We start from the raw sequence: 26,310 nt of genomic DNA on the forward strand, positions 1-26,310 counted from the left end.
TTTGCCTGCCATTCTAAGTTGTACTTGTAATGTTAGGTGTGACTCTTAGCTGGCTAAAAGCTAGACATTTGTCCACAAGCAAGCACCTTTTACAGAAAGGCCCACAGGGCAAGAAACAAAAACACAGTTGCACCAAGTACTTCTTGCAGAGATTTGTTTGATATTTTAAAGCTCAAATAACTACACTTACCTTCTGCTTTGTGAACAGGACAAGCTGCCAAGGTTCTCCAAACAAATACAAACTCACAGTTATCCTCTTGCTCCAGCACTGGTGATCCCTATAGAAAAGGGCCATATAAAGGAGGCTTACTAACAATCACATTGCAAGTCTCAAAACATACACACAGAATCTTTTCCATGCTGCAGTTACACAGTCTAAGATCTCTACTATAACATTTTTTTTAGTACTCATTTTCAGCAAACAGCTGCTTTTGGTGGCTCACAGAATTCCTTCGTGAAGTTCACTGTTGTGCTCTACAGGCTCAGGAAAGCAGTTGTCAGGAGAGACAAGGGAAAAGCCTACACATACAAGATACTACTTTTTAGAACCAGGCCCCCCAAAATGGACTTTTTTCTCAATTCCAAGGGAACTACACACCATTTGTTTTGTTATAGTAAGTCCAAACTCTAAAATCCTCATCAATAGCAATTGGCACAGAAAGTTACCATTGTTTGATCGCACTGGAAGATTATACGTGTAGAATAACGTTGCTTATCTTTGCACGTGTCACCATTCAGGTAAATAATGCTTAATGACCCATCAGTAGCAGCTTGTGGGCTTATTTGAATGACTCCAAGGTTTTTGCTTGTATCAGTGTATTTCACACAAGATCCTATGGCACCACCTACAGGAAAAATAAGAGGGCTATGTTTTGGTTCAAAGCTTTGACAACTGGAGTTACCTTTACTGTAATGTAGTGGAGTAGCTTTAAGAGAGCTCTGAACATTAAAGAAGATCATCTCACACTCTTGAAGCAGAACACAAAGGAAGTGTTTTCATAAATACAGTTAGAAACACTGTGTGCCTGAAGCCTTTGAGGAATAGAACAAGTTACTGTCTTTCATTAACTGAAATCTTTAAAACAGCACTAACTTATCTTCTCCCACAAACAGACAAGACTACAGCAACAGGTAAAATAAATCAGACTGGCTAGAAGTGCAACAAGACATGGCATGTGCTTCTCATTCTGGCCTCATTCAATTAGCAGGCTTCATTTAGCTTTCCTTTCTTCTTTTATAAAAAAAAAAAAAAAAAAAAAATCAAGGATACTTGCAAATACTGCCCCAATGCATTTTTCCCAAATGCATTCCCACACACCTCAATACAAGCCTCCTGATGAGCATCAAGACTGCTCTTAGTTTGAGTAAGTCTGTTTATTATATCCTTGACATACCTCACTCAGGCTTATGCAAGTTCAGTGACTGAATGGGCAAGGTTGAAAAATCCTACTAACATACCCAATGATATGGTTCTGTATATCAAGTCTTGCATCAGATATCACACGTTAAGAAATGCTTGCCACTTGACTTACCAGGGCATGCAGGCACATAGGGCAAAGGCTTGCAGACATTCAAGAAAAACGTTCGCTTCTTTGCTTCTTTTGAAGTGTCTATAGCAACCCATGGTTCACCCTCTTTGCTTAAGTCACTTAAATCATACTCATTCCCAGCAGCATCTGCAAGAGATGTGGTGCACATAATAAGCTGAAAGCCAATCTATTAGATACTTGAAGCAGTATTGGGTTTGAAATGATACAGGTTTCACTGATGAATATGCATAATTCATTTCTTTGAATCACATTAGACATTCATTGAGAGAAGGTACTGTTTCCACGAAAAGTGTCACTACACCAAATGTAGAACAGAGTTCCCTTGACAGTTATTTCCCCACAAGTAAGTACTCCACAATTCACAGGTGCATTTTTCCAGACACTAATACTAAATTAACCCATTTTTTTTGTGAGTCACGCTGAAGCAGCACCCAATCATTATAAGGATTAGAGGTTTTCAAAGTAATTACCACTTTTGTGTGTACCATTGTTCCAGATCACCTTCTTGCCTGCTGCCTTTAAGTCTGCTTCAGATTACCTCCTCTCCTTCTCTACAACTTCTGTGAAGACTCCAGGTCTTAAAAACATCTTTACAACAGGTATTCTTAAAGCCCTCCACTGCAGAAATTTGCCATTCAGTTAATCCTCCCAACATTTGTTGGACATAGCCCAAATTCTAGGTACTTACCTGTAACCTGGCAATCTACAGGAGCAGGAGCACAGGCCAGAGCTGTGTGAAACTCAAAAAAAGTATCATGGATGTTCATCGCACTGTTTATCTCTTCACGTACAAACTTCAGCTCTCCAGGATATGAATCATTACAAATGAAAGTCACTGTGAACTTGTCTGATGCTCCTGTAAAACAAACACTTATCTGCTGCTGGTTCACTTTACAATATTTGAATTTAAGTTCAAGGTAACGTTTGACTTGAATAAGAAACTGTTAGAAAATTTTGCTACCTGCTGCAAGGAAAACACTACCTTATTCTTCATGTTTTTTTAACTGTAAATACACAAGCCTTCTGTAGAGACCTGTACCAAGTTGCCTAGCAGCCACAACCATCCCTCTAAACTGGAGACTAGAATGCCTTGACACATTTTCAAGAGCATAACTACCTTCACTGAACTGTTTCCCACGTTTTTGACATGACATATTTGAAGAACAGAAAACGCATAAGACATCAAGTCAGCTGTACCAGCAAACTCTAAATCACATCAAAAATAGCAGAGTTATTCATCTGGGGGCTTTGTAAGAAGCTCAGTGTAATGACTGCAGAACAAATAATACTTATACTATTGAAGCAGCATATGGTAAGTTCTGTCTAGTACTTTCCATAGTCCACAAGAAATGGTAGAACCATGGGGGTGAGTAGTATTTGTCAGTCTATCCTAATGTTATCAAAATGGTAGAAGCTCTCAAAGCAAAATACACAAGAGCTCCATCACATCTCCCATTGCATATTAGATACAAAAACATCACAACTGGGAAAATAAGATATCACCATAGCAATTTGTACAGAAGACAAACATTCAGGAGCATCTGAGGCTCCTGAATCCAAAAACCTGTTTTCCCAAAAGCCTTTTGTTGTCAGGTGCCTTTCAACAAAAACTCACTCACTTTCATTACATTCAGAGAGCACACTAAATCCAAAAGTGAGATATATATTTTTCATTAGTCTTATCTTCAAAACACATAGGATTAATCAAGTAGATGTAAATGAGGTACTAGAGCACTCATTCAAGAAACTGCACTTCAGAGAGTATAAGCTTACTGAGAAATGACCTTTCAGATATGAAATAACTTTAAGAAGGTATTAATGAAATTGAAGCTTAAAGCAATGACTTCACAGAAAAAGGCTAGAAATGATTTTGCTCATTTCCTGAATTTGGGTATCCATCTCTCCATGCAAGGAGCAATATTTTTCCTTCTACTCAGTAAGGGGGGGGGAGAAAAAAAAAAAAAACAACAAAAAAAAACCACTGAGCCATTGCAATTCTGCATGATTTCATTCCTTCCTAAAATCTTCCTATGGACTAGCACTAAGCCCAGCAGGGTTTAGTGCACACACAAAGGGAGGAACAAAGACTATCCACAGAAAGTTTGTACGCTATCACCATCCATGTCTGTTGTGTATTTCCTGGACTCACCTGACTCCACATGAAGAGGACCTCTGTAGGTTAGAGTAATAAACCCTTCAGACAGATACAGGGTTTTGTCCAGTTCCACCAGTCTCACTGATGTTAGCTTTTCTGCTTCACAACCAGCAGCTGCTTTGCCGTTGATTTCACCACAGTCTGGCATGATTCCACAAATGTTTAGCTAGAGGTTTTGAAAACATGTGGGTGTGCACAGTATTAACTGCATCAGAAAAACTAGGTCCATATCATCTGCATTAGTAGAGCTCACTTTCCAAGCACTATCTCACACAGCATGGAACATGTCTTTTCTAAATTGTAAGACAACTAAGTATAATACAGGAACAACATTCTCAATCTTCAGCTTACAGAGTCCCCAGGTTCTCCCCACTACAAGTATAGGAGTTGGCTTAGCAAGTTTATTCTTAGACTAAAAAACAGCTGTGGACAGCCTAAGCCTATGCAGGTAGCATTAAGAGCACAAATAGGGGCAGACTAAATTCCTTTCTAAGCTTCCACTGTCCATTTCTACAGCACCAGCAGATAAACTGCTATTATGCAACAGATTCCGTAACTGGGAAACCATACATAGCCTCAAAAGTGTGGCTACTTTATGTTTGCTAAGAACCAGCAGTGCTCTTAAAACCATCTGAGATGAACCAAGTTATCTTCCATTCCTCCTCTCAAGCATGGTACTTTCCTGCCAGCCAAAATTTCCTAAGAAGACTGAGTCAAAGCACCACTTGCTCACTAATCAAGACTAGAAAAATGCAACAGCATCCAGAAGCAACAGATTGCATTCATAATCCTTACCATGAAAGTCTTTCCAATGCCAGTAGTCATATAGCCTTTTTCAGAAGCTAATGGCTGCAGATTGAACAGAAAGCCAGTGTTTGGATCTCGCACAGAGCAGGACTGCAAAAAAAAAAAAAATATATTTACAACAGCATTATTTTCTCTTTCTGTGTTTCTTCTGTTTAAGTTTTATCTCTGACTTGTTTAAGGAGCCAAAATGTCATTTACACTTATTCCTAGGCTGTATGCCAATCAGCAACTGAATTTGGACATGGAAAATACAGCTCTGGCAGTAGCAACACTTCATTCAGTTCTTTTGCAGTTGTCCACTGACATCAGCCACACACTAGAATATCAGTGTCATTTAACAGATGACATCTATCAAGTTATCAGCAAGGAAATTCTAACTGAGAGTTGTTTTCACACTAAAGTGTTTATGTTGAGACCTGTAAACTAGAAGCAAATTAGTTGATCAGTGTAAAAAAAAAAAGCCTCATTAGATGATCTGTACACAAACAAGGACAATTAACCTTACATATAAACTGTTTTACTAGCAACCTTGTAAACAAATGAAATATTCCTTGTCACAGCAAGTAAGCTGCTCTTGGAGAGCACTTGAATGCTTTGGGAAATTATGCATTTCAAGAAAGCAGTAAGATATCACAAGACTTCATCATGATCAACTTCATACTTCAGTGTAGTTAATTTTTTCCAAAAGCCATTTAAATAGAGCAACCAGGAGTGATGATAAAAAAAAAAACAATAGTTGAGACTATGAATACAATTATCACCCCCTTTCTCACCTGAGAATCATCTTTTGTTTCCTTGATTGGACAGGCAGCCTCAGTTTCCCATAAGAATGTGGCTATGCACTCCTGAATAGCTATAAACCGTGGGCTGCTACTCTGGAAACAGATTGCAGAGAGAAGACCAGAATAAGTGTAACAGCCAACACCTTCCCATGTTTGAGGTTCCACTATATGAGAAACTGTCAGGTTCTTCTAAAAGATTTCACTACAAATAAACTCAATTCCCAACCTGCTTCCCTCTCCCTTATTTATTTTGAAGGTCATCGTTGTCAACTTTGTCTAATTAAACTGTTGGCATGTCATTAAGCTTCAGCAAAGAACCAAATCTGACATCTAAATATTCAGATTAAGTTCAACACTCAAACTCAACATGGAGAACCAGACCTTTCCTCAGTCTTAGCTTTGAAGAGTTTTGGGGTATAATGCATATTCCACTATAAAAAAAAAAAGAAGAAAAAAAAAAAAAATCAAGCAACACAGAACCCTGTTAGCTGAGGTAACAAGGTAACAGGAGTATTAATTATACACGCCTCATTTCAGTGTTTTCAGGCAAAAGCAAAGCAACTCACAACTGCTCCAAGTCACAGATTTTCATCATGTCAACCTCTTGGGCTAAAGTTCATGCTAGTGAAGGGAGTAGGGGACCTGCAGATTCACTAATGAGCAAGAACAAGCCTAGGCAAGTTTCAGTATAACTATCCCCTCAGTCTAAGCTTCAGTATGTGGAGTTGCATCAACAAGAGCTTTATGGACTTAGGAACTCATCAAGAATCAATAAGCTACAGAGGATGCAGAAGCCAAGCCTGAGACGCACTTTATAATGTTTTTCCCCTTACGAGGGTCTGTGGTGTTTGCATGTATAACTCCTCAGTCTTAAGTCCTCTTGTATTTCTCATGCTAATTAGATTAATCTGAAACAACCCTGTCCACTGAGGCTGTCAGTTTTTGAATATTTCATCATAAACAAGAACTAGTTAGTGTGAGACACCTGCTTCTCTAGCATCCAAGTCAGCTTTGTTTTCACATCTCTATTTTAAGTCCTGAAGTCTCTCTTCTCATGATTCTCCCACACATCTTTCATGTAACTTCACGTTATATCATGGAAAACTTGGTATGATGAAGCAGCAACTGAAAAATTGTTTATTCTTACAAAAGTGCCTCTGGAACAGACGAAATGGATGGTGGTGTTATACGTAGTCTTCCTTCCATCAGCATCTATGCACACAGAGCCATCTGCATAAGTTAGAAGAATATGTCCAGGTCTTTCAACTACTAGTTCTTTGCTGGCAACACCAAGATTACTAATGGAGGTGACTTCAGAGTAAGAAACCTAGAAATAAAGGAAAGTATATCAGCCATTCTAAACTCAATGAAGAGTTATAGATAACATTCAAAAGCAAAAAAAAAAAAAAACACCTATCACAAGAATCTTGTATACAGAAGGTTATCTTGAGAATTTTGAAGGTAACAAAGGTGTAGAGATGTCCCCATATTACTTCACTATTCTGTACTGAAGTTTCATATACTTAACAGACAAGCTCCACAAGAAGGCATGGTTTGTTTTTTGTTATTTTTATTTTTAGTACACTAATGTCCCATAGCACCCAACAACAGCCATCTTCATCTCTCCAGCTCAGGAATTTATGGGGGTCTATGCATCACGAGCAGCAACCAGGATATAATTTGCCTAGTTCTTTGAAAATAGAGTAAAAGTGGAAGCCTCCAGGCATTCTTGGAATTGACCTTAGGGATCTGCCATGCTTAATAAAGTCTAAAATACACTAGCAGAAAGTGAGCTTTAGAACAACTGTAGATGCTACTAACAAGGTAAAAATTAATCTTCACTTCTGCAAGATAATGGGTGTTCCTTATTTTTCAGAAACTATTTTAAGCTAGCAAAACAAAGACTAATACAGCTCCAAAGCAGCTGCCTACAAAGACTTCCAAAACTCTTGATTTAGGTCAACCCAATGTGCCTACTATTTACTCCAGTTTCTTCACCAATGAATTAAAGAAACCCTAATGTCTCCCCACATGTACAGTAAGTAGCCTTACATAATAAGGACTAACACAAAGATAAAATTACTGGTTGCCTGTGCTTATCTCAAGTGCCATGATGGTGATGTACAGGTTTAGTCACTCAGACATTCTCTTCACCAGTATGGATGGAAATTGTTCTCTCTGTTTTACAGAAGGCATTAGGACAGGTTGATGAGCCTCTAGTTCAACTTTCCCTACAGTAAATTTGAGTAACACTGAAGCCAGGCATTGGGCAAAGCATCCGTCCAGCCTATCAGCACAAACAGTGCCATGATAAATTGTTACATTTCAGAGAAATACAGAAGCCCATAAACCAACCCCGTGGGTTTTGGGTTGGGTTTTTGTTTGCTTGTTTGTTTGTTGGTTGGGGTTTTTTTGTTTGTTGTTGTTGGGGGGTTTTTTGTGTGTTTTTGTTTGGCAACATCTGCCTAATGTACCTCTCAAAGCCAAAAGAGAGCTAAGAGGGAGGTTGACAAAGAACCTTTAAAGCCCATTGCTTCTAAAGTTCAGTGTAAAACAAGAGAGAAGCAAGACAGAACATGCAGGAGAGCAGTCTGTTCTAAAGCAATGCTGAACAGTCTCTGAGACCACAGCACAGAAGAGATGCAGCACGTCTGCCTCTGCAAAACAGGACAAGGAATTATGCACATCAAAGATGACATTGGTACACATGTAAAAACTGAAGCTTTGGTCTCTGAAGAGAGACAGGAGGTCTACCATTTTGCAACGATTGTGCCAACATTACAGGTACACAGAACACCATTGTGTAGAGAAGCCAGAATTCAGATGGCCATCTTGCACAGCCCATAAAGCCCTCACTTGGCAAAGCAGCTGGGATGGAAAGGCTACCCACATGATCACGCCGATACTCCATCTGACAGACAGACGCTCGCCGGTCGCATCCTGGGACAGCAATCAGGGGTCGACAGACATTTATGTAGTACTTCTTGCGCTCATTGGGGCTTGAATTATCCATGGCATACCAGTTCTCACCCCTCTTTTCAGATTTTGCTAAGCTGAGCAGGAAGAGAAAAGTTCTGCCCTAAGAACACAATCCCCATAGATTCGCACTAGCTTTCTCTGTCAGTCTCAAGAAATAGAGCAATCGTAAAGCATTTTGGGATAACTTTTTCTGAATATTTTTAAGTGTTTAATATTAAAAAGAATACTTCTAGGAAGTAGAACACAGTTGACAAAGTACTAAGTTTTTGTTAAGCCAAACCATCCCAAAACATCAACTTACGTCTCAGGAGGCAAGTCAATATACTAGAGGGGAACACTGCCTTCATTTCAAGGTACTTGTAGCTAAGATTGCCACAAGAGATGAAGTTTTTAGTACTGTCTACATAGGAAGCCAACTTCATCCAGTGCAAATCTATCAGCCAGAACACTAAACTAGAACAGCCAACTTACATTGTTTTGGTTACTTTCCTACCTTGACAAGTCATATTGGTCCATGGTGTTGGGATCAGTCACAACACATTCCAGAGGCATTTCAGGACAAGCATATTCAGTGTACCACCTGAAGTTGTAGGTATAGTTATCTTCTACCTAAAAAACAGTAGAAAGGTCAGTGAAGCTTTTCCACACAATACCTTGTGACTCACAGATACTCCTTTATATGTTAAGTTTATTTCCCCTTGGTTTTGGGATATAATCTCACAGACTGATTTGTTTAGGTCTGCTTTGTTGTACACCTTGTCATTTGTTGCATCACCAAAAATACTCTTTCCAAAGGTAACAGAACCAGGGCAATATAACTGCCATCTGCTGTGTCACAGAAAACATAGTCCTACCACTTATTAGCTCTAAGCCAGTTTGATTTTTTTTTTTTTTTTTTTTTAGTGAGAAATACAAAATTATCAAAAGCACTAGTAACTACACAGTCTAGAGACGAGTGAAGTATGAATCTGGATCCAGGTGAACAGCTTACTCTTCAGTGGTCAATAAAAGCTTTATGGTTGCAACAAGAGACAGATATACCAAGAGAAATAATTATTTCTCCTAGTCTGCTTTATAGATACTGAATATTTCCATTTATGAATCTCTGCTTGCACTGGACTAGCAGGAACTACTATCAGTGTTTTGGGATGGAGATCCTTCCCTTCATATAGAACTTCTCACCTGATATTCAGGCTGACCTACTCCAGCCAGATGGTCACACAGGAAAGTTATATGGGTAGATCGTCGTGTTTTCTTCTCATCGTTGTATGCTGTACCATTTTTGTAGGTCAACTGAATCAGACCATCATAATATGAAAGTTTGGAACTGGGCAGTCCAAGACTCCAAGACTGACCCTTACTAGAAAAGAAAAAGTGGGCTTTGAGACTGGACAGAATGCAAAATTAATTCTGAGAAATGTCTTACAAGCAGTAAGCACACACTTAAGTTTACAGAAGACACCATATTACGACAAAAGAATTAAATAAGGATGACTAGACCTAAGTGAGCTAGGATGAATAGAATGCTGCTAAAAGAAAACTTAAAACATGAACAGGCGTCCTCCTTTGGAAAGGAAAGAAGTTGTGTCTTAAGGCCTTAGATATCAGGTAAATTTTAACACTCCTTTCTATAGAAGAGTGACAGAAAGATCAAGTTCCCATTCTCCAGAGCAGTAGACACCCTAATGCCAAGCTCAGACTGCTTCCAAGCAAATATTTGTGGACAGTGAAGACCTACCTGCACAACTGCAAGTCATCTCACTCAGGGAAGAAAACTGCCTTCACATACTCTTAGCTCAGGCCCAGCTTTGTTCAGGAGGGTTTCTTTACTCTCACTTTACAATGGCTCTATCAGACCTAGCCTGACCATGTTACCCTGAAGATGATTTTTAGTGTCTGCAGTGTAATCTCTTTGGCTGGAGAGTAACTCAGCGTCAACTCAAGTACAGCCGCATGTGTTTGCACTCTAACACATCTTTGGCACCACCTCTGCATAAGGCAGCCACTGCTTATCCCAAGCACAGCAGTACTTCTTGTGGCCAGCTCTTGAAATCCAGCTGACTGAATCCAAATTGTAGGTTGGCTTAATACAGCTGAAGCACTTATCTACAGCTTACAGTCCCTGTGGGAAACCTACGGGGGAGTAATGGCCACATTCAATCTCAAAAGCTAGTTGTAAGCAACACTACACGTGTGTGCACTTCACCTGAAACAGCCAACAACATAATTACTACATTACCTAATATTATTTTACAAGCAAATTACCTACATGAAAGCTGCACAGTAATTATTCTACATGCAAATTGGTCACTGTTGTACACAGAGAATACATCATGCAATAAGAGACCTATTACAGAATTACTCACCTATGTGTTACTTGGCATGCTGCTGATTTTGTGTCACACAACTCATCCGGCACACTGCCACAGATGTTTATGTAAAACAAGTATTTAGTAGTATTAGCTACGTAGTATCCATTTTTCTTGGCAAGAGGTGACAAATCAAAAGAGAAGCCTAATCAGGAAGGAATAAATTTTATCAGTGCAATGTTTTTTTCTGCCATCTCTCATGTGTATTGATCCTACCAGACACACAGCTAGTTCACCTCCCCCCCAACAAGTCTCCTTCTATGTAATTACTGTTCCAGAAACAACATGGACATACTAAAAGCAAGTTTTCCTATAGAGAGATTTGCTGCAGTAAAATACACATTAAACCTATTTTCCTCCACACACACTAGGTGACTATTAAGCTCATGTTGTTCTGATCTTCCATATGCACATGCTTAAAATTGCTGTGCTCTAATGTTGTGGGTGCTTAGATTTCGGCCGAACTTGCTTTCTTCTTGTGCATCAGAAGGACTCTTGTGACAAGTTCTATCCCTCATGACCTTTCAGTTTGATGAAGATAAATACACACCTGCCTGAGGATCAGAGACTTGACAGTTATCACCCTCAGTTTTAGACAGGACACACGCAGCAGCAGTATACCAGTCAAATGCATATGAACATACACTGGCAGACATCAGGATTGGAGCACTTTCTAGATCACCTGGTATCACAAGAACAATGTGTTATACATACAGACAGGCTGCCAAAAGCAACTAGGAATTCAAGCCTTGGGAAAATTAACTCCTCCCCAACAGCAGACCAAGACTAACTGTTAAAGTACCTCTCCTCTGAAAATGAAGGCTAAAGAGAACCAAAGATTCCTTGCACAAATTCTTTGCATCCCCTTCCCCAGAAGTGAAGATGCAGTGCTCATCTGGTCCCAAGTACTACCACGCTTTTTGAAAAAAAAAATGTTTGCTTTGATACACAAACCTGGTGTTTTGCTACAAAGCAACAGCTTTCTTAGGAAGTAGTGCAACACCTGATCCTAAACAGCCAGAACACTTGGAGAATTCAGCTTCCTCAGGCTGAGGCAGAGGAATACAGGTTTTCTACTTCCCCGGGACATGGTTAAACTAGTGGGCTATTATATGGAGATGAACAATATTAACTACTTCTGCAAATGCTTCTGCTGTTCATAAACGGCAAGTAGCTTAGAGTCAAAACATACTTATTGGAAGAGAAGGTTGAAGTATCTAATCTCAATTCAGAACCAGTCTTTCCCATCAAGACCATCAAGGGAAAGACTGTTTTGTATAGCTTACAGGTATTTGTGGAGTTTTCAACACTTAAACATTTTCATCACGTTTGGGAGAATCCTACTTCTGGAAACTTACTCTAGGGTCCTTAAAGAGTACTTGTATAACAGGTGAATAGAGCTTAATACTTGCAATTAAATTATTATCATCCTACTAAACAAGTCACAATGCGTCAGCTTCTCATAGAATGAAACAAAAGACAAAGGCACATGCTAATATTTAGCAGTCATGCCTGGACTTATTAAATGACCTCCAATTTTTAACTGGATCAGAGAACAGGGTGTGGATATTCTCACCTGGTCTGCAAATTAGAGTGATGACAGTTTTTATCTTTTGTTTACCATCACAGATGTCTCCATTTGAATAGGTAAGTTGAATATTTTCTCCAACCTTTTTAGGAGAAGACATAAATGTTCCAAGATTCTTACTGTTGTTTTGTTTATCTGTAAAGAAAGTAAATAAATCACTTCTGTTTCCCTGGAACAGTGAAGTTTACACTATTAAGGTAAAGTTAGCTAGCCAAAATGAAAGTCTTAAGAGCACATATCATTAGGAGTTTATTTTTACCTCACCAAAACCATGCTACAAAGTCTGCAGTTCTTTAGTTAGAAAAAGTTACTTGCATTTCTTCTAGGGTCTTTGGGAGCACCAGAAAAATGTGCTTGTAACTATAGGTTCCTCAAGTAACTGAGGCCAACTCCATTTGCAAAAGAAGTGCCAAGCCTTCAGAGCCTTAAAAAAACCCAACAAACTACACACACAAAAAAACTACAAAAAAACCCACCACCAATAAAAAGACTCACCAACAAATAAAGAGACTCACCAACAGAGCAAACAGCAGCACCATCTGGACAGCTGGAAGCTCCTCCTCTCTTCCACACTTTATGGCAGACATTGATGTAATAATGTTTCCTCCCTACCTCCGAAAAGCTACTGTCCACAGCTTCCCAGTTCTGGTCTAACTCTGAAACACAGGGGGTCATTAACAACGAGTCATCAGACTTAATTGTTCTAGCATCTCCATGCCAAAATGCCTTTTATCTCAAAAAAAAGGACCCATGTTTAAAACCACTTCAGATGACAGCAACCACAGCAGTCATGGATAAGGCTGCTTTCATAAGGCCCCTTTTCCATAGGGAGTTCCATAACTCCTTTTGGAAGGAGGGAAGTGAAAACCAGTACCCTAGAAATTCACTAAGAAAAGCAAAAGCTGATAATGTTCAGCTATAGAATTGCACTAGAGACAGCATGTAAACTCAAGACAAAAGTAATTGAAAGCTAGTTTTCATTGCCATACCTGAACTGCGGATCAGAGGTGACAAGTCATAGTGCTTTCTTTTATCAGTAACTCTGCAAAGGAGATCTTCTTTCTCTTTAACACATGCATATTTTGTATCCCAGGTAAATAAATAGGTGCAGTCCACTTCACCAGTAAACACTGGAGATCCTCTGCCATCATTACCTTAATATGGATGATAAACAGCTGTTAGGTTTCCAGTGGGGGAAGGGAAAAAAAGCAAGGAGACTTGAGGACTAGCAATGAGCAAGGAAGATAAAAACCCTTTTGCTCCACAAGACTTGCACTTCTAATTTGGTTTGGTGGGGTCTTTTGTTAGTTTATGGGGGGTTGGTTTTTGGTTTGGTTTTGTACTTTTTTTTTTTTTTACTGTTGGCTAAGAAATGAGGCTCTTTTATATCTCAGTATTCTTGATCAGTGTAAATTTAAAACAGTAGTGCTACTACACAGAATAAAATAATCCTGCCAGGCATAGAAATCAGTGCTTACTCTAACAATATTTATTCCTTGTGTTAGCTGTGGCTCAAAGCATGCATCCCTTTGAACATAAAGTCTACTAGAAAGCACAGAAGGCAAACCCTGAGCAGAGTTAAGAGTTTATTAAGCTCACCTGCTGTTTCATTGCACTCAAAGTTTATGACAGTCATTCTCTGAAAGCCAGAACTACAGGCATCCCCATCTGGATAAATTAAAGTGAGATCTCCATCAGAGTATCTGAGTAAAAAGTCAATTTTAGAGAGAAACGTAGGGTCAGACACAATCACACAGTATTCTTCACATAACAGAAACCACACTCTTGTTTGTTTGTCTCCCTCAGAGTGAAACAAAATGTTTGTTCAACAAACACTGACATTTCCACTGAAACAAAGGCTTGTATCCACTGATTTTTCTGGTTACTCCTCATCAATTTGTATAGAGTTTAAAGAACACTTTAAAGCTATTCTAGCTTGGTGGAATATCTGTTCCCATTACTTTACTGCATGGCTATTTTTGCAGGTGGAGGAAGTCATACTTCCTGGAAGATCATTCCAACAAGTCTGTCATGTGCTCACAGACAAAATGGAAAATCATATGTAGGTGAATGATCTCTGCATTGCAATCTCATCCAAACTATTGCCCCCATATGCTGCTTGGAAATCCTGAAGTTCTTAAAAAAAATATTTTTTAAATCATAAAATCCTGGACCTCAGTAGTCTTGGTTATGATTAATGTATGGTCTTGCAAAGGCAGCAGAGATTCCCTCTTGTTGAGGACAGCTTCCAACACATCTGAACCTGATGCTCCTTTACATGCAAAACTCAAAGAGCACTAGAGGCAGCACAGCACAGTCTGCAATTCTGACATGGAAGTCCATGAAGGTTTCCTCCCTGTCTAGGCAATGGCCTCTAGTAACCTCATCTGCTCCTTTTGTTTGCTAATGCTATCCCATTATACTACTAAGTTTTCCTATAAAAAAACGAGTAAAACTACTTGCATTTTGTATCAAATATTGCTTACATGACAAATAAGGGCATTAAAGTAGAAAATAAAGACCAATCAGACTAGTTAGCAGGGCTAAAGAGACTTTACACACCTTAGGGTTTGGTTCTGAAATCTTCCTGCCACTTTTTGCTGGTTACTCGACAGCTTTACTTGGCAAGATGAAGCATACCCTGTGCTGTCCTTGCAGTTACCTGCAGTGGTTTTCCCACATATATTCAAGTAATAGTAATACTCCCCTTTGGCATCTTTGGCTTCATATGGTGTGACATAATCTGAATAACAAAAGGAAAAGTGTTCTAGCACAGCCAAACAGATGTAAAAACCCAAGTATCTACAGAGGACGTTTTTCCTGTCTCCAAACATGGAGTTGGAAAAATTGCCAGTGACACCACAAACGAAAAATAGTGAGCTTACTTGGCAATTGAACAAGTGGCCTTAAATCAATGGAGATGTCATGTTGCTCATTAGTCAGAAGACAGTTCTTACTCTCCAGGTAATCCCTGTGACACGCATACTCAGTAGCCCACTCAATTTCATACCGGCAATTGGTTTTTGCTGTGAGTTTGGGACCTGCACTCTGAGACAGAAGTGAACAGAATTTAAATTACAAGTAGAGACTTATTGGAAGTATAATCTTTAAAGCAACAGTATCACACTCCCTTAGGGTCAGTAATGACTAACTTCACCTGTAAATTGCTTAAGAGATAGCCTCTCAGAAGCAGGTGTTGAGAAGAAATAAAATAACTCTTGTTAATGACATGGCAAATTATTAGAAGTCTAAACAGAGATAAAGTATCAGGCATTGGCAGGACAGCAGACATTATAGCACATATAAAAGGACTTTTCCTTCACACGTTGGTAAAAGCAGAGTATGTGAGTCCACATTGCTAAGCACAGCTTGGATTGCAACTGCTTCTGAATTCCTCAGAGCTAAGCAGAGACTTCTCTGAAGGCAAAGCAGCTGCTTAGACACTGGTGTTTTAGCAACTTCGGTTCCCTCAGTCCAAATCAAGACTGAAAGATGTCTGAGAATTCTTCAGCCAACACTTCCATCAGATGTGTTTTCTGTAGTGAAATATTTTTGCACCTCTGAGAGAGGGGTAGTCTTGATTTTTCCCCCCTTTAAACTGAAACATCTAGAAATCCACTTTTTCATAAATCTGTATTTCTGCCATCCACTAAAACAGGCAGATACGCAGTAAGTACTAGTTCAGTTAGAAGCACAGGTAACATCAGTAAACACCACTCACACTAGAAGTGTGCATAGCTCCAGTGAGGAAAGCATATGGTTTGTTTCTGGAGCAATGAGGGTGGAGTACCTATAGGTGGATAAGTGGTACCTATCTAGGTCAGAGGAGGGATAAAACATTAAACCAAAAATTAAGCAGACGAGGTCTTCTTTACTAACCTGCAACCAAAAGCACCACAATATGAAATGTCAGAGCATGAGCAATAGCCATGCTGGCCCAAGTGCAGGGAGTGCAGGTTGCTGAGATTACCCAGGCTAAAACTGTGTCCTGCCAAAACTAAGATGCTGCCTAATACTAAAGATTTTGCTTCAAGTTAAAAGGAATTCAGGAGTCTGCTTGGTAAGTGACAGACCTTTGCCATGCAACAATATTTGCTAGCTCTCTCATGAAGAAGGACAGATTAATAAAGAAACACATTACAGGCAACAGCAATAAGCATTCCAAGTCTGGCTTATGATGGAAGAGTGCTCCTTAGCAAGCAAAGCTCTGTGCCAAGGACTAACACTATACTAACTCCATCCCATTCTCAGAAGCAAGCTTTGACCCAGGTAAGGACAACTAAATTCACCAGGACAAGAAAGAATACAACCCTGGGAAGACTTTATTCAGTTTTTTTTTATATCTTAAGTTCTAGAAGACCTTTTGAAGAGTTTACTTAGGATCTCACACTCTTCATAAGCTGTGAACCAGAATAACTTCTCTTCAGTTCTGAATTAAAATGAAAGGTAATGCACGCAAAAGTTAAAGATCAACCATTCAACACAAACTAAAACAGCAAAGTTACCTCTTCTCCTCTCTTTGATGGGCAAACAAAAGTGATCGTCACTGCTGGGTTATGGCCTAGGCAGAAGTCTGGTTTTTCTTCATCACTATATATTTTCTCATAACTCAATACCAGCCTAGAAACAGAAAATAGCAAACCAAAAATACACTTAAGACACTATAGTCTGTAAGAAGGATAATCTGGAAAGAACATCCACTCTTTGCTAGATACTCAAGCAAAATACACTAGCCTAGCCCTGCTCCTGAAAGTAACTTTTACTATGTATTTCTTTAATCTTAGATTTAACCAAAATAAAGATTAAAACAGTCCCAGCAAAGTTGCTTAACACAGCATCCTCTTGCACCCTAGTTAAGCCTATGCTGAATGTCTTGTAAGCTGTGCTGGAGTGAGTGCTTTGTTGAAAGTCACAACATTCTCGGCTTTGCTCTCAAAATGCTGGAGAGCAGACATGATAAACACACTCACAACTTTTGGAAGTAATAGCCACTCGTATGTGTTACCACACTTCCATACTTCACTATCTCTCTATGCATAATTTCTTTCCAATCTGCCCCCAGAATTAAGAGTAAAATCAACTCACTCATAAGCAAACTGAAAGGAGCAAGGCAACTGGGACAGATCAGATGCGGCAGGAGTAGGAGAATGAAACATGGTCACTATCTGGCAAGATGACTTGGATGAGAGAATAAGGAGATTAACATGAATTCTCAGCTAAGCATTTACTGCTCTATGCAGTCTAATAGGCAGAAGACAACAGCTCACAGAAGGGTGACAGTTTGGCTTCAGGTTAGTCACACCTCTAACTGGCCTCTCTATACCCTAGGACAGATACACAATCACCCCTATTCCCTTCTCAGGCCACCCTAGTCTGACTGAGAACATATAATGAATTTTCCTCAAGCAATGAACAGCTCTTCAATCCTAGCAGGGATGAGAAAAATCTTTCTTGCCAAGCACTTCTATAGAGTACTAGTTGCACTTCAATAAGAGAACAAGCTTGTGGCTTCTGCCTTGGTACAAAACACCTCAGCCACTTGTTTCATGCTGGTGGAAGAGCCCTGCAAAGAACTAACAACTTGATCTGTAAACTCAAGAGAAAACCCTTAACCTTATCACTGATGGGGCAGAACCTTTGTCCTCCCTGTCATTAACCTGGTTTACTCTGCTTGTTCTCTTCAGCTTGCATCCAAGATTAAAAAAAAAAACAAAAACAAAACAGTACTGCAGAAGTAAAGAGTGTACCATTCACCCAACAGACAAGGTAAGCAGGCTCAGATGATCTGAAGCTCAGAAAGATCAGCATGTTAAGTACTCTGAGCCACACTGTGTTGCTTGGGTGTTTTTTTTGGTGAGTCTGTTCATTTCTATTTTTGTGGCTTTTTGTTTTCTTTTGTTGGGGGGGTTTTGTTGGTTTTTGTTTGGTTAGTTTTGAGGTTTGTTTTTGTTGTTTTCTTCTTTCAAGCTACACTTCCTACAAAAAGGCAGCAAACAGAACATAGGCAACATCAAGGAAACAGTTTCTCCTAGTCCCACCTCTGCCACCACCAGGAACAATAAGCCTTGCATTGCTTATCTGTTTCTTCTGTTAAGAACTCATTAACACATGAATGCAGAAGGGCAACATCTGGCCCTATTTTCAACCTTTAAAGTACTCCTGGGCAGTAGAGTAAGCTAAATACAAAGGATAAGGCCACAGCAAGCCAACCACATTTACCCTATGGGCCCTCAGACAGGAGGCAGAGGGGGTCAAATCTCACTTTTCTGTTTGTGGGCAGAGAGCAACAATCATTCCTTGCTTCTAAGAGTTTGCAATTCTGTAAGGAATCTCTCACAAGGAAGAAGAAAATTTGATCTGTTATGGCAGTACAACAGAATGCCTGAAAGACTCTGCCCTGCCAGTATTTAGAGAAGTTTTCTGCCAATGCTTCAAAACTGAGTGGCATCAAGGTTAAGTTTTAGAAGACTCATCTGTTATTACAACTTTTTTTTCCAGCCCAGATGACCAAGAAGCATTCACAGAACTATCAACATAAAATTATATACCTGTCTTTGTCATGAAGTTTCAGCTGTTCCTGTGGATGGCCAACGTCATATGCCTGGCCTTTGTGTAACAAGCAAGCAGCACTGCCAGCAGGGCAGTTTCTGGTCTCTTCACTTGAACTTCCTGTAAAATATAAAAAATAGAATACAGGACTGAGTTTCTAAGCTCTGCTCTACCTGAAGTATCTTGCTGTTCTATCTATAGCATGGCTTTGCCCTTTTCTAAAAATACCCTTAAAACAGGTTACATTAAAATGTGAAACAAGACAAAACCTAAATTGATACTTTTAATACTTTATGCTGTCCTGTTTTCAAGTAGCAAACTACTTCTTTCTTCCAAAGTAGCTGCAGCTTACTACCAGTTGCTAGTACAGCTCCCCAACGCATAGAGCTTTGAGAATTTCTTGAAGTGTGCCAAGTAGTTGGGTTTTTTTCCCCCCACCATACCAAACTGATACCAAGTAATGGGTAACCTCTCATCACAGGGAAGGGTTTTTCCCCTCTTTTGTTTCCTATAAACCAGCTTACTCAAAGCTGTCAGCAAAAAGTTTCAGAGTAGACCCATCACTAAAACTAGAAGTATTAAACTCCTAACAGGGGCACAAAATACATATTTAACTGCAGAGTAAAAGACACAAACAGAGTAAAGAGCTAAACTAGCCTTTTCAGAAAGTTTCAAGTGAGTGATTTTGCTCATTTAATTCCCTACATATACAGCTCCCAACTGATGTGAAAGTGCTAGCTATGTACCATTACTTACTCAAGCACCTAAATCTTCTTTTATATGCAACTCAGGACATTCACTTGGAACTAAGCAACAGCCTGGAGTCTAAAGTAATAAATTCCAAACACATGAAGTCCTATGAACCATCTTGATCCTATTTGGCAGCAGACAGAAGTAGCTACAAGACAAACTGAGCTCTTCTAATAAGTCCAGTTTAAGGCAACCTTTCTATCAGTACTTGCCCATCCAGAACACCCATTTCTAAACACCTGAACAGTCTGAGAGCAAGATTTGGCTTCACAGAAAGCAGCCTTTAAATTGTACTATTGTTTCAAGCTATTTTTGACGAATTCTAAAATACTGATTTTGGGTCACAGGACACCCTTAACTGTGGCACTGGAAAAGAACCACACTGTTATACACTGTCAGGTGACACAAGCAAGTGCTCACACCTAAATCCCTGCAGACATTTATGAACAAGGAATCATCGTCAGAATCATCCACCAAGTAGTGTCCTGAAACTTGGATGAGAGGATTCAGGTCGTGCTTCTTCAAATCTTCAAACACATAGCAAGGGACCTAGAACAACATCAAACAAGAACAAAAAAAAACAAGAACAAAAAAAAAAATTACATGCAACCCATGCTACACAAGTACAGAGAAGTTACCAACAGGCATATATAAAGACACACTAGTATGTGGAAAAGGTTTTCACTTCTGAAAGCTCAACTACTTAAAGCTAGACATGCTGACTAAAATGAGGCATACAAAGTTAGACCTCTCTACTCTAGCTTTTAAAAGCATTTTACTATGAACAACCATCCAGATCACAAAAGAGATTGAGGAGTTATGTTAAATTCTCAGCTCCACCATCTTCCAACAGATGCTTCATATGCCTTTGAAAGGGTTAGGTTTATGGAGGCTGTTGGGCAGGTTAATTGCCAGATGTGTGTAGAGTAACTTTGGCATGGATAGTAGACAGATTACCTCTTTCACAGGTTTAAATAAGTCTTTCTTGCAAGCCACAAAGGTCCTCCATTCAAAATAGTGCACACACTCTGTTGCTGTTACAAATTCAGGGGTACCCTATTTAGAGGGGAAAAACATAATTCTTTGAAAAACGTACTTCCATTTCACTTGACATCTGCAGAGAGCAAGAAGTTCATTCAAGAGATTAAAGAAAAACAGAATACAGCATGTCACAGAACAAGGGCATATAGTTTCCTAATAGCAAACTTCCTGTAAACGAGTGCTATTTAACAGTTTTATTGGTAAACTCAGAAGGATTTGACACCCTGCATCTTCCTGAGTCAACACATGCCAATCCTAGCATCCAGGAATTGTACTGCATCTTTTAGAATCACTCACTATGCCACCTAATATTGGCAGAACCAATCACATCTAGTTGCTAGAAAGGAAAACACCAATACAAGTATGTATAAATAGATGAAGAGCAAAGTAATGCATGGTTTACCAGTTCTCTATCTTTTATCCTAAAAAAAAAAAAAAAACACAACTGATTAGCAGTTTCTTTTGCTACACAGAAATACCACCTCTGATCTCAGATACTTGTTTTTATGGGATCATGTTATACACATTTGTATCTATTTCAAGATGGGGTTTCCACCACAGTTCAGGGCTGGATCTTCATGAATGTCTCTACTTGGAAAAAGAGAACAATCAGATTTTTCTATTCTCTCTCCATTACCGTAGCTAGAAGCACTTTGGCATACTTAAACTGATTCCCTCCCTGTTTAACTCTGCCATAAAAGTGCTGGAAACAAGTTGTTCCAGACATGATTACAAAATCCTTTTACTAGGTCACATGAAGAATAGGTATTAGAACCACACTAACTAGAAGTTTGAAGATCATTATCATCTGGTGTTACAGCTGCAGTTTGAACAATGATTTCTAATTTAGTTTAAAGAGTCATCTGCTGAAACAGAAAAGGAAGCATTTAAATCCCTGCTGCACTGGCACTCTGAATTGGCTAGACTTCCAAGCGGAGCTGTGCAACAGCATCATCAGTGCCAACAGCAGCACTCCAAGGTGTAACTCCAAAAGCATGTGGAGATAAACTGTGTACACACACACACACCCCTAGGAACTTTTTGGGGATCTCCATCTGCACATTTTACAAACGTTTACAAACAACTACTCTCCCAGAAGCCCAGATGAGCATGTAAGCACCTTCAGTTGAACTATGTGCAGACAAAACCTTAACGCTTACTGCTGTCCGTTATGACCCATAACAGAAGTCAATCATTCATGCTAGGACCACAGCTTTGGCACAGCTGACATTTAAACAGGAGCTCTCATTGTTACAGCACCCTGTACATTGTTGACTCATTCCTTCATATTACACCATTAAAATGCTACAGTGCAATCCCTGCAAAAAACATTACAGACCCAGAAGAGCCGTGATCAGCGTCAAGCTGCATATCTGCAATTATTTTCTACCTTTGAAAGCCACAGTAGATCATGACCTTAACTTGGTACCAAAACATAACTGGCTCTTCCTGAGGCTATGAAGCTCAGTAATTAGTACATCCACAAGAACAGCAAGTTTCCTTAAAAAGCAAATCAGAATTACAAGCCATTTCCATAGAACGTAAGAAGACGTGATTTAGACTTACCAGTGTTTTCCCACACAAGAAATTAATGTTGCTTTGAATTTGGTGATGACTGTCTTGCTGCAAACAGGTATCTGTAGTGTTGAGTTCCAGAAGAGTTTCAGAAACTCTTTTCAAGTGTAAGTCACCTAGGGTTAAAAAAAAAAAAGGGGGGCGTGGTTTGGGGGGGGCTTATAACGCAGCACCTTCACAGAACCTCAACCAACATGCTCCAATTTCAAGCACAGAGCAGCACAAGACATCAGTCAACTTGAAGACAGTCTTTGAACAACGTACTACTGAAGACCTTCCTTGTGGTTCTTGACATCAAACTAGATCCAAGTTTGATATCTTTAATCATGTATATACTTTCTCCGAGGTTTTCAGCAAACACTTTGAATTTTAAGAAACCCAACAGCAGATGCCACTACAAACTACCACCTGCCTTAGGAACAAGGGCTGAAGGACTGCATCAGAAAACCATTACCAACCGGTTTCAAGTACCACAATTCACTTCTCCCTCCCACCAGTTTCTATTTCTTAGCTCCTCAGTCTTTATGCCATTTATACAAACAGTAACAGCACAATATGAGAGTATATCATAGAACCATACAATGGTTTGGGATGGAAGGGTCCTCTAAAGGTCACCTAGTCCAACTCCCCTGCAATGACCAGGGACATCAACTAGACCAGGTTGGTCCATGCCCTGTCCGATCTAACCTTGAATGTTTCCAAGGATGGGGGACCTACCACTTCCCTGGGCAACCTGTACCAGTATTTCATCACCCTCATAAAAAAAAAAAAAAATCTTATGTCCAACCTAAATCTACCCTCTTCTAGTTAAAAACCATTATCCCTTGTTCTGTCACAACAAGCCCTACTAAAAAGACTATCCCCGTCTTTCTAATAACCCCTTTTAAGTACTGAAAGGTCACCATAAGGTCTCCCCAGAAACTTCTCATCTCCAAGCTGAACAACCCCAATTCTCTCATCCTGTCCTCACAGGAGAGGTGTTCCAGACCCCAGATAAATTTTGTGGACTTCCTCTGGACCAGCTCCAACAGATTCACGTCTTTTCTGTGCTGAAAGCTCCAGAGAGTTTTCATCTTAAAAACACTTGCTGGAACTTTGCCCAGACTGTTATCTCCTCCCTCAAGGCACATAAAACTATACTATACCCAAGTAACACAGTCTTGAGAGCAGAAGGAGCAGAAGTGAACTGGGCAGGAAGAGGGTACAAGAACCTCAAAAATGTTCTGCTGAACTGCAGCAGAGAGAAAGTAACTATAGCCACCAAACTTGCAGGTAAAGCTGAAACAGTGGCAATCAATAGAAGCTTGATGCTAACCCACACAGCTTCCCCTTTGTAGCCCAGGGCTCTGCTACTCACACTATATGCTCACACTAACCATGCAAGAGGGAGGCAGATTAAGATGCTGATACCTAAGCAGCCATTCACAGCATTCCCTGTGGAACCAAGGTGACAAGTGTCACAGGCCATTCAGTAACCCTCTGCCTTCAAGTGAAGGGAAGAGTGGAGACACCTCAGCACAGAAGAACAGAAGCACAGACTAAACCTGTGCATGCACAGGATACCTGTCAGGCTGAGAACTTCCAACAGTGAAGCCCGTTACCACCACTGCAGTCCAGCACCACATTCCAGGCCCCTGAAGGCTGTCAGTGGCTCCTGCCTTTTACACTTCCTGACACTCTTGTTATGAAAAGGCCATCTTCAACTTTTAAGACTTCCAGCAACAGTGCTGGAAAAGGTGCCATGCAGCTCTCTGAAACCTAGTGCTACTTATCACATCGTTGCTTAGAATATCCTGGCAAAGTGTCCTCTCTTCTTCCCTAGATTGGCAGGAGGAAGACAACACAACTTTCTAGGCAAGAGCTGTGTATAGTAACAATATGCACACAATTAAAAACTCTTCAGTTATAAATGTATGAATACAGTTATAAGCACCAAGTAAGCAGAGAACTTATGGCACCACCATCTAAGGACTTAACTCAATGTTCTGAAAGCATTAGTTTTCCCTCAGTTCTAAGAACACACTAGACTGCAGTCAGTTCACAGGTGCCTTTAGTGCAATTTCCTCGGTTGGAGTGATAGTGGAGAAAAATCAGGTTAAGCCAGTACATCCTGTTTACTACAGGCCAACATGCACATTCTTCCCCCCGGCATGCTTAGAACTAGTTTGGGAACTTGGTAAAAGTTTTGGCAAGAATCTCTTCTGCGGCATATGACTTGCCCCATCCCTGATCACAGAGCAAGCAGTCTCATAAACCACCCTCTCATGCCATCAGCTTCTCATGAGCTTCCTTCCAGACCATCAATTCTGCAACTACCTTTACCGTAATGTCAAGCTCCCTCTTCAGTGATCCCTCGTATTTCTTCATGACTTTACAGATGTGCTCCTTCTACACAGTAACATGCTACAAATCAACTAGTACAGATTACATGGTTGTGTTAAATCAGTATCAAAGGCACTGTACACAACTTTTGCTCATTGACTCCTTCATTTATCTGTTCAGCTGTTCGGAAGGAGAAAGGCAATCGTAGAAGACATCCAATCAGTTGTCCAGAAGGAGGCGGCATTTAGGTGGCAGCTATCATACCACATCCAGTCCTTCCACTGCAGCTGGACAAAGTGCACATTTCACCACTTAGGTTAACAAACAGTTATGATAATATTTCTGCTTTCAGTTTTAGCAGTAGTCCAGCTATAAATGGCACAGGAGTCACTAGGTGTCACACTAAGTTAAATAACCACCACATCATTTCCATCCTTGCTGATGTTCAAGAGCTAAGCATTTGCCTACACCTTGAAAACTTCTAAGGTCGATGAATGAAGCTGAAGAGCTTTTCCTAGGAGAGGTCTTTGGGGGTCTCAGCACCTACCCAGGTATGTCACACTGACACACAGTTAATGTCAGTCCCAAGCCCTCCCTTGGACACAGACTGATTACCGTCACAGACCATATGGCTTTACCACCTACCAAACCTGAGAGCAACAAACAGAGCCAACCCTACAGCCGTCAGCCCTTCCACAACTGATAAAGACAAAACTATTGTTTGCAGTGAGAACTTGCTTCTGCAAGAACTAAGGTGAGATCCGATTAAGACCATATCTGAAGAAAGCTTATAACTTATAAACAAAGTTTATCAGCTGGCAAATTGTACTTCTCCCAAATCAAAGGCCTTCAGCTGCACTCAGCTTTTGAATACAAATTATATCCTGTCAGATGGATTGCATGAAGACAACTATGCAGCTTGGCTGCTTTAGGTAACTGGAACTATACTGGGAGTCTACACCTGCCTAGTAGACCTGCATCAAAGAAATTCTTGTCTCAGTAGAAGTTTTTTTCTGACAAGCAAGAAGCTTGATAAGCCACTGGCATGTTCTCAGCCCAGTGTGATGGTGAGGAAACTGCAATGCAGCTAGAGGCAATGAAGCATGGCAGGTATTGCCAACAATCACTAACTGTCAGACTAACCATGAACAACACCAAAACTTAGACAATTTGACCAATAAAACAAAGCAAAATTCAATGTTGATGTTAATTGCACTGCCTTGACCTGGGGGTTCTGGTCAACAGACACCTGAATACAAATCAGCAGAGTGCCCAGGTGGCCAAGAAAGCCAAAAGCATCCTGGCTTGTATCAGAAACAGTGTGGCCAGCAGGAGTAGGGAAGTGATCATCCCACCTTGAACACTGGTTCAGTTCTGGGCTCCTCACTACAAGAAGGACATTGAGGTGCTGGAGTGTGTCCAACGAAGGGCAACAAAGCTGTTGAAGGGCCTAGAGCACAAGTCTTATGAGGAGCAGCTGAGGGAACTGGGGTTGTTTAGCCTGGAGAAAAGGAGACTCGGGGGACACCTTATCACTCTCTACAACTACCTGAAAGGAGGTTGTGGAGAAGCGGGTGCAGGTCTTCTCTCACAAGTAACAAGTGATAGGACAAGAGAAAACTGCCTCAAGCTGTGCCAGGGGAAGTTTAGGTTGGATGTTAGGAAAAATTCATTTACCAAAGGAGTCGTAAAGCACTGGAACAGGCCGCCCAGGGAAGTGGTGGAGTTACTATCCCTGGAGGTATTTATAAGTCACGTAGATAGGGTGCTTAGGGACATGGTATAGTGGCAAGCTGGCAGTGCTGAGTTACCAGTTGGACCTGATGATCTTGAAGGGCTCTTC

General features: G+C 40.2%; 1 protein-coding gene across 1 annotated transcript in view; it reads right to left on the bottom strand.

Annotated features, from left to right (window-relative positions):
• Positions 1–26,310, bottom strand: part of IGF2R (insulin-like growth factor 2 receptor) — a 52,246-nt gene that overhangs the window by 22,470 nt on the left and 3,466 nt on the right. Inside the window, exons 3-26 of the mRNA XM_008936490.1 lie at positions 22,137–22,261; positions 20,487–20,585; positions 19,952–20,078; positions 18,779–18,899; positions 16,736–16,850; positions 15,116–15,278; positions 14,793–14,973; positions 13,830–13,933; positions 13,220–13,384; positions 12,746–12,886; positions 12,219–12,365; positions 11,193–11,324; positions 10,640–10,787; positions 9,456–9,633; positions 8,767–8,882; positions 8,185–8,347; positions 6,442–6,621; positions 5,286–5,387; positions 4,501–4,602; positions 3,700–3,871; positions 2,239–2,406; positions 1,533–1,676; positions 667–845; positions 191–278 (exon numbers count right to left, since the gene is read on the bottom strand). Coding sequence (XP_008934738.1) covers positions 191–278; positions 667–845; positions 1,533–1,676; positions 2,239–2,406; positions 3,700–3,871; positions 4,501–4,602; positions 5,286–5,387; positions 6,442–6,621; positions 8,185–8,347; positions 8,767–8,882; positions 9,456–9,633; positions 10,640–10,787; positions 11,193–11,324; positions 12,219–12,365; positions 12,746–12,886; positions 13,220–13,384; positions 13,830–13,933; positions 14,793–14,973; positions 15,116–15,278; positions 16,736–16,850; positions 18,779–18,899; positions 19,952–20,078; positions 20,487–20,585; positions 22,137–22,261 — 3,360 coding nt within the window. The remainder of the gene's footprint in view (positions 1–190; positions 279–666; positions 846–1,532; positions 1,677–2,238; positions 2,407–3,699; positions 3,872–4,500; positions 4,603–5,285; positions 5,388–6,441; positions 6,622–8,184; positions 8,348–8,766; positions 8,883–9,455; positions 9,634–10,639; positions 10,788–11,192; positions 11,325–12,218; positions 12,366–12,745; positions 12,887–13,219; positions 13,385–13,829; positions 13,934–14,792; positions 14,974–15,115; positions 15,279–16,735; positions 16,851–18,778; positions 18,900–19,951; positions 20,079–20,486; positions 20,586–22,136; positions 22,262–26,310) is intronic.

This window comes from Merops nubicus, unplaced genomic scaffold (assembly GCF_000691845.1).
Source record: "Merops nubicus isolate BGI_N331 unplaced genomic scaffold, ASM69184v1 scaffold4663, whole genome shotgun sequence".
Lineage (NCBI taxonomy): Eukaryota > Metazoa > Chordata > Aves > Coraciiformes > Meropidae > Merops > Merops nubicus.